The sequence below is a fragment of the Austrofundulus limnaeus genome, unplaced genomic scaffold, assembly GCF_001266775.1.
Source record: "Austrofundulus limnaeus strain Quisiro unplaced genomic scaffold, Austrofundulus_limnaeus-1.0 Scaffold7, whole genome shotgun sequence".
Taxonomy (NCBI): Eukaryota; Metazoa; Chordata; class Actinopteri; order Cyprinodontiformes; family Rivulidae; genus Austrofundulus; species Austrofundulus limnaeus.
In genome coordinates, this window is record NW_013952409.1 from 2,845,053 (window position 1) to 2,854,217 (window position 9,165).

The 9,165-nt window shown below is 39.2% G+C and overlaps 1 protein-coding gene across 2 annotated transcripts in view; it reads right to left on the reverse strand.

Annotated features, from left to right (window-relative positions):
- parvaa (parvin, alpha a) overlaps positions 1-9,165 on the reverse strand; it is a gene marked incomplete in the record, with an annotated part of 16,481 nt that overhangs the window by 1,294 nt on the left and 6,022 nt on the right. For both annotated transcript variants that reach the window (XM_014032978.1, XM_014032969.1), the window contains 10 exon segments: positions 703-804; positions 999-1,067; positions 1,939-2,000; positions 2,098-2,117; positions 7,432-7,490; positions 7,645-7,760; positions 8,083-8,223; positions 8,315-8,417; positions 8,503-8,573; positions 8,673-8,762. In XM_014032978.1, the coding sequence (XP_013888432.1) occupies positions 703-804; positions 999-1,067; positions 1,939-2,000; positions 2,098-2,117; positions 7,432-7,490; positions 7,645-7,760; positions 8,083-8,223; positions 8,315-8,417; positions 8,503-8,573; positions 8,673-8,762 (833 nt within the window).

The window sequence follows — 9,165 nt, forward strand, 5'->3', positions numbered from 1 at the left end:
ATCTACTCAGTACTGAACCATAGTTTAATAATATTTAATCTCAATAGTTCAGTGGTTACAATACCAATATGATTGTATTTTGATGTTTTACTATAATATTGTCCTAATATTGCTCTATTGCTGTAATATATTGCAGTTCAGTGTCAACAATTGCATTGGCAATGTGGCCTCTTTCTGCACACATACAAACCAACCCTTGGCAGTACCCTCTGCCACAGCTCCAGTGGTCTCATGGTTAACTCTATGGGCTTTCATGTGGGAGATCAGGGTTCAAAACCCAGCTACAGCAACTTTAACAAAAAATCTCTACAAACTTCATATTGTTACACAATTACCCTCATTACAGACACCTGCTGACTTTACAAGCACAAGCTGGCAGAAAATACATTTGAACTTGGTCACATTTCATTCTTAAAGTCCACTGCTGCAGGCAAAGCCATGCTGCAATGACATGCTACATGGCAATGCACACTTGTTTTTGCATCGTAAAAACCCATGTCTGGTTTATTTTTGTAGTTTGGATCCAACATTAAATAATCCATAAGTTTTCCAGCTTATCAGTGAGAAAGTTTGAAGAGCTTCATTTAACAAACTTTTTAGAAGTCAAATCGTCCCACTCCTCTTGTTAAACCTTCTCAGTTAATGCCGTTTAAAGATATCAAGGGAACAAATTTAACACAGGAAAAATGTTGGTATTTTTACCTTTTGGTCAAAATTTTCTGGCGTGAGAAAGAAGTTGTAGAGCGGAACAAAGTATCCTTCCAGCAGACCCATCAGCAGCACCAGATAAACACCGTCTGCAAACTGAAACAGCACAAACAGTCAACACTGCAGAACCAAGGCTTTTATTTTGAAATCACAACAACATCTTGAACCTGCTTCTTTCTAAACAGTAATAAAAATGCAGATAAAACTAAAAGAAGTTGACTTTTTTTAATCTACTGATGGATTAAATCCCATTCCAGCAGCGTGTCTGGTGGTACCGCTCTGTGACCCACCTGTGTTTCCAGCTCAGACACCTCCAGGTTCAGTTTGTTCAGGTGTTTGTTCACAAACGTGATCAAAGTCTGAGGAACGACAAAGAGAAAAACGTCAGACACACAAGCTGACCGGGCTTTAAAACAAGACGAAAATAACACCACCTGTAAACCAGCTGGATTTTTAATCCTAATTTTAAATAAGCTGGAGTGTGTTACACTGTAAATAAAATAAAATACCTTGAAATGTATTATAGGATTGTCCAATAAAAATGGACAGAAAGGACACTAAAATGTATTTTCTCTGTACTTAAATATTTGTGACCCATCATATCGAAATGAGGATTAAGTCAAATTTGGTCAAAATGAACTCATTATATTTTCAGAGTTGTGGCTTTAAAAACTACATTTTGATACCTGGATCATCCTGATAATCAACAGTTTATCCAGAAATATGACTTAATTTGTCTTGTTGGTTACGATGATACATTGACGTTTGGTCTGAATCCTAATTTTATGTAAATTTATTGAGTATTTTTCATGTCAACATAAAGAGGAAACCTCAAACAGTATTTGTATATTGAGATTTCCTAATTGGAAAGAAACAAAAACATTGCTAGCTCACAGGGAAAAATGTTTTTTTACCCCTCAAAATCAGTTGTTTTGTTGCTACTGCTAAAAAAAAACGCTTCAAAAAAAATTTTAAATGTTTTTTATGAATATATTTCAGACAGTTCATTCAAATGATACATTAATAAGACATTAATTTAATATATTTTGACAAAATGCTATTTTTAAAATCACAACCCTATTTCTGCCTATTTCTCCACATTCCACTTTTGGACTTAATCCTCGTTTCGATGTGACGGGTCACAGATGGATGAAAGATTCTGTCGTTTGGAAGCAGCTTTAAAAATTAAAGGTTTCTTTTTGTAAAGAAAAATCACACAAGACTGAATACCTTTTTGACAACGTTCAGCTTATCTGGAGCGTGGTCAAACAGGGTGTCAAAAGCATCCCGCTCTGAGGAGGAGAAAGAAAATATTTAATTACTAAACGTAAGAAAAACTTACAGAATCCAGGAACAGTTTGACAATCCTGGTTTCTGATGAATACATACCGTGTCTGCCGGAGAAAGCCCTGAAAAAATAAAATAAAAAAATGTTTACAATACAAAAAAACAAACAAACAAAAAAAAAAAAACAAAGGCAGTTTGTATGGGATAAATCTTGTGCCAGCAGGAACTGAATTTGAACTGCTCAGATTGAATCTGAATGTTTATCATTAGAAATTGAATGCATTGGTTTGAAAATAAATTTCACTAAATTGAAACTGAATTTGAAGTTTTGTATCTGAATTAATTTGTTTTGAAACTGTATTTTGGTTTATTAAAAATTCAGTTTGACTACTTTCACTTTCAGTCCCATAATTCAGATTTTTGTGTCACATCCTGGTCCTTGAGAAAGCCAGGCAGAGTAATCAAACACAGATCCACAGATTTATGTTTCACTTTGGTGAAGTTTCCCTTCTGGATGTAACAGAGTTGATGCAATCCACTGTAAAAGTGACAAAAACAAAGTTATTTTACTGCAGTGATTAATTTGACCTATATATAGAAAATGTTACATTTACATCACATCATGGATCAGTCAGCAGCAGCGTCTGATCAATATGTGATCCATGATGTGATGTAAATGTAACATTTTCTACATGCAGGTCAAATTAATCACTGCAATAAAATAACTTTGTCTGTTTTTGTCACTTTTACAGTGGATTGCATCAACTCTGTTACATACAGAGGGGAAACTTCACCAAAGTGAAACATAAATCTGTGGATCTGTGTTTGATTACTCTGCCTGGCTTTCTCAAGGACCAGGATGTGACACAAACATCTGAATTATGGAACTGAAAGTGAAAGTAGTCAAACTGAGTTTTTAATAAACCAAAATACAGTTTCAAAGCAAATTAATTCAGATACAAAACTTTAAATTCAGTTTCAATTTAGTGAAATTCATTTTCAAACCAATGCATTCAATTTCTAATGATAAACATTCAGATTCAATCTGAGCAGTTCAAATTCAGTTCCTGCTGGCACAAGATTGATCCCATAAGTTTGAACTTATTGATAATTTCACACAATAGGAAAAAACGAGACATGTTTCCAGTTCAACCACAGAGGAATGCAGATTATGTCACACAAATAACAATAAGCGCCGGGCAGAACCGTTTGATTAAGCCTATAGAAGAGCGCACCTCAGGTATTTAAACAACCTGAGACTCATCAGTCAGAACGCTCACAATGACCGCGTGATGCAGGACAATGCAAACATCCCAGGAGAGCAACAATCCTGCAGGCTTTGAAAACAATAAATGAAGACATGTCTGTGCAGAACACAGCTTTTCTATGGGAATGGAGCTCCTTTTGTCTGCCGTCACAGCGCTCCACTCTGTGGAGGACATGTTCTCGCTGGAAAGGGTCAGGTGCTTCTGGAGGGAAGGAATCGCTGCAGAACACGTGTCCCGGAGGAAGAGATATCGCAGCAGGCAGGCCAGCAAGAAGTGGCAGGCTCACACACACACACACACACACACACACACACACACACACACACACACACACGTGTTCATGGTGTAATCTCTGATGGCAAACGCAGGCAGGTCTGGGCAACAGTCCTGCTGGTGTGGTAATAACCCTACTGTCTCTGTGTGTGTGTGTGTGTGTGTGTGTGTGTGTGTGTGTGTGTGTGTGTGTGTGTGTGTGTGTGTGTGTTTTATTAGTAGTCTACCCATCTAGCATGACCAAATGTGTTTGTTTGGGAGTGTTGGCCTGCCGTTATCTCCCTGGTCGGTGCTGTCGGACTGCAGGACAGCCTCCCAGGGGGAAACACAAAGTGTGTGAGAGGCTGATTTAAATTGTCTAATTCTTCAGCTGAGGGTGCCGTCACACTGCGGCTCGCCTCACAAAATAGACATTTTTGTGTTTTCCATATAGAGCTGGCTGCGGCGGCCATCTTGACCCGGATCTGCTTTGAAAGGTAACCGGTTGTAGCCGTGCATGTGGGGATTATTCATCAAAAGGTTCATTAAAATACACCAAGAAACATTTTTGCTAACTCTAATAGTTAACCTCTTTCTTGAAGTTTTTGTTCAAAATCCCATGCTGAAATGTAACTGAGTGTATCTCAGCATTTACAAACTCTGTTTAAATTAAATAATCTTGGTATCAAAATAAAGCAACACCTGGGAGATTTTATTAGAAGTGTAAGTGTTAAAACAGCTGCTGTGGTTTTAGAGATATTAAGGATGAAACATAATCTTTTAAACATTTTCTTCCTCCTGTCTGAATAATTTTTGCATTAAACAGTATATAACCTTTTTAAAACCATAATGAATCAGACTAAAAACTCTCGGAAACTATAAACCCACTTGTGAACATTACCTGTGCAAACATTCATGCTGCTAAAACTAACTGGAGCAAAGTTACAGAGGTTTTAGTAAAGAAATTATTTTGTCATTCTGCACAGGACAGACCATAATAGTAACATTAATAAATGTTAAGAAATCTGAAGTTTTTACATCCAAAAGTTAATTTATTTTTTCTTACCTGCCTGAAAGGACTTGTTATTGAATGTTTGTTCTTTTGAAAAATTATCCAAACATTTATTTGTCACCATATATATTATATAAAATAATGAGAAATTAGATTTGACTTCAATTGGATCATATTCACTCAAAAACAAGTGGAAAAAAAAACTTTCAACACACTTTATAACATATTTAGGCATCTACTTTGATTTACTTTAAAAAAATAATGTCAAAAACCTTTCCTTTACAGATTAGTTGTAACGTATTTACAGATTTGCAACAATCCCATTTTGTACAGTTTGTTTACTTTCTGATTCAACTGCCTGTTGTTTGAACTGTTTGGTGAATATAAATATAGTTTCCATGAGCTTTTAGCCAAGATTCTTGTTTCGTTTGATACCAAACATGTCCAGGTTCAACTGACAGATCTGAAGTTAAAAGAAGTTAAAAGAAATGGAAAACAGAAAAAAGCTGTTTGGCTCAAGAGGTTAACGTCAGAAACACAGACAGATCAGTTAGAGCTCAGTCTAACCTGCTGCCAGATTTAACCTCATTATCTGTGTACAGCAGGGATATTCAACTAAAACTGCTCCGGGGGCCAAAATTACTGCAACAGCTGAGGAGCTGAACATCCAGCAATTAAAGTTATTATGTAAAAAAAAAAAAACCAAGTATTACAAAGATCTGTTACCTTTGATTTAGTTTATTTTGATGTATTTAATCATGAATACAACAAACAGAACCCTATGGCATAAAAGTAGTGATAATAAAACAATATCAAAATAACATATTATGCCTCAAATTAACACAAATCTTATTTTGACATCTCTAACCTGTTACATTTTTTGACTGATTTTATTTTCACTTTCATAGTTTTATCTTCAACTGCTTGTAGTTTTAACTGTTTCAGATATTCATGGAAGTGTTTTTTTACCAGCTTGGTTTACCACACCGTGTCTAACTAAAACAACTTTAGGGTGTATTCAGACCAGGAAAGTCCTTTGGTCCAATTGTTTGGTCCGGACCAAAAATGGACTTTATTTTTTTTCATTTGGTGCAGTTTGCATTCACATTGTGCTTTTTTGCAAATGAACTATAACTTGTAAACAAAGCCATCAGGCTGACGATCATTGCTCCCATTGGACAGAAAAAGGAAGGGGGCGGGACTGAGCCACAGATCCAGAAGAAAACAAGGAAGTCCTGCACGCTACAGTTCTGATGCGCACATTTTTGCTGATAGTACAACTGTAATAGCATTTAAAATGTCAGAAGCAGCTGATTTAATGGTGGTTCTGTGATGATATTCTAATTATGGAGCGGCGTCAGTAAATATGTCCCACAACCCAAAGGAGACGAGGTGCTCTGCGTGTTCTGACCCACTACATGTTGGCAGCAGAGCTGCTCACAGGAGACGACGAAACAGGTATGATTTCAGTTTATTTAGCTCAGCAACGGTGGCCTGTGARGTCCAAARWKGTGCATGTTTAATGCAGTTGGTTCGGTTAGAGTCCGGTCTGTATTCACACCAGAAGAGAACTAAAGTGAACCGCACCAGAGCTCGTTTGGAAGCGGACCGAGACCACATCAAAAAGCAGGTCTTGGTCCGGTTGTTTGATCAGCACCAGAGTTCACGAGTGTATTCACACCTGCAGAAAAGGTCCGGACCAACGCTGGAAACGAACTCTGGTTCGTTTAAAGCGGAACAAATGATCAGGTCTGAATACGACCTAAGAGTAATTAAAACAGAAAACTGGGGTTTGGAATTAAGAGAAAAAAGAACCCATTGGCGGGCCGAACTTTGGTCACTAACGGGCCGGATGTGGCCCGCGGGCCGCCAGTTGAATAGCCCTGGTGTGCAGTTATGTTTGTGTTGAACAAGACTGTGATAGATATTTTAAAACTTTATCAGTTTTTATATTTGATCCTATTGCATTAATCAACTGTATTAAATGTCTTTCTTGCTGCCATAATTTTCATCTCTGCAGCTTTGAGCTGCACTAACTGATAAGAAGCAACCCTGTGATTGGTCAAGATGTTTCTCTCTGTGCTCTGTTTGTAATAAATTGTACAACTTTTCCCAGCCAAGGTCAGAACTTTCTGCTGAGGCCCGTCTTTAAGCGTCCTCAGAAACTTCTCAGTCTTTGCAAAGAGAAAACTGTTTTAAACTGAACACTTACGTCTGTGTCTGGTTCATTTCTTTTTAAGAGGTAATTTAACGTCAACTCTGACAGACCGCATCGCAATCTGAAAGTGTAGCCATCACTTTACACTCATCCAGCTTCTTGGCGTTACCTAAAGTCTCTGAAATCTGTCTGAAAATGAACATTTTTCCACAAACAAACATTTCTCACAAAAGAGAAAGCAGAGTTTTGTACATCGAGGCCTGTCACAATAACAAATTTTACTGGACGATAAATTGTCTCAGAAATTATTGCGATAAACGATAATATTGTTGGAGACCAGTTTAAACTAATATAATGATGTAACACCTGTTTATTGAAGTTTACATTAAAATTTACATAGTGTAAAAAGAAAAAAACAACTAAGAGAGCATGGACCTGACAAACACCTGACACCAGAGCTCACTCCTCTCTACACTAAGAGGGAGACATGAAGAAAACAAACAAGCAACAAATGAAAATTATTGCCTTCATTTTAATTTTTCTTCCTCAATTTAATTTACCATACGATTAATTTATTGTTTACTGTGACACGCCTATGTACACCTATTTAAAATTCCCAAAGAGCAACAAATGAAAGCAGATATAAGGACTGAGGAAAAAGGAGCCAGCTGCTTGATAAAAATGTGCAAAAGTTACAAAAAACTAGTCCCTGAGATGAAGCTGATGATGAAAATGAGCCAACTCACTCAGTGTTGCCAGTGATTTCTTCCTGAATCTGCCTGGACTGAAGGATGCCCTCTCTTTTCTGAAACACACAAAGCGAGGACAATGAATACAACTGAGAGAAAACAAACAAACAAACAAACAGAAACACAAGGTGGTGACAAATAAAGCGAATAAGACTGGAAGATAAAATCCACGTCTTAGTGAAGATGTTAGAAGAGCTAACAGACGCCCACCTGGACCACCACCACTTGGATAGAAACGTGGTCGGGCAACCTGATTGGTGCTCTGAAGTGCTGCGACAGCGCCACCAGGAGGTGAAGGATGGCCACTATGCTCTTAGCATGGACCGCTGACGTGAGGAGACAAACAGAGTTTAAATGAACCTGAACCTTCAGGGTTATCAAACAGCAACAATTCACTTCACAAAGTGGAAAAAAGATAACCAGGACCTCAGGGAGGAAACTACACGTAGCTAAAATTAGCATTTAGCATTCATCTATTCACGACTAATCGTGGCAGCACTAGGATGGATTACAATGCAGCTATATGTTTTTATTTGTTGTATTAAAATAAAGATAGTTTTCCTGCAGTGTGAGCTGTAATATATCTGAAGTGTGAGCTGACAGACGTGTGCGAGCACACAGGAACACAGCTGCCTTCATGTTTCTCACAGTCCACGTTCCAGCGGATGCTCCTGGTGGACAGTTTCAGCGAGTCGTTGATGCGCTCCAACACCGTCTGCAGCTTCTGCTTCTGAGCGATCTCCGACTGGGTCACCTCCGCCACGTTCAGTTTCTCACCTTCCAGCTTCTCTGCAGAGCACCGGGGGTCGAGAATAAAAACTCCGCCTCCCTCGGCTCGTAAACAAACGGCAGCGACTCGAAACGAGCGACGGCTCCTCACCGAACAGCTTCTGCAGGACCTGCCCGTCGTACAGGTCTTCAGCCAGGTCCTTCACGATGATGCGCTCCCCCACCAGGACGTCGTTGATCCAGTCGATCAGCACCTGCGCCGAAGAGGAGGAACGAGCAACGTGAGCGTCGTTTTACACAAAGCTGCGGCGAACAGGTCGGAGAATAAAACCCTCTGACCTTCATCAGCTCCTGCAGTTTGGGGTCGTTCTTGGAGTTGGGGTCCACCATGGTACGTACCTCGTTCTCCTCTAATTGGTGACGAAAAGGAAAATATATTTTTTTGATTTTTGTAACTTTTTACTGAAACAGAGACGTCATCAGCTTTAACTAAAGCTGCTGGTCATTACCCAGCATGGTGTCCTCAGGGTCCAGCTCATAGTGGGAGGGACTGAGAGGAAGGTTGATGGCGTTTATCCCCTCCTCCTGGAGCTCCGACACTAAAAACAAGAAAAACCTCATTATTTGAACAAACAACACAGAAGTAACTGTAGAGCAGGAAACAGATGAAACACGGTGGGACACGAGGACCAGGTCTGAGGGGTCTGTGCTAGCCGTTAGCTGTTAGCTCTCTGCTGTCAGACACACAGGAGCTGAGCTGCTTCCTGCTTCTCTGCAGGCCTCACAGAAACTCAGCGTGGATTTCTCCTCAGACCGTCAGAAACCTGAGGAGGTTTGATCGCAGCTGATCTACTCATGCTGTGTGTGTCTGTCGGGAGCATGAGGTGAACATCCTGTGCATTTCTCTGCCCTCGCTGGAACATCCTCTTAATCAACACATCCACATGTAGAACACACACACACACACACACACACACACACACACACACACACACACACACA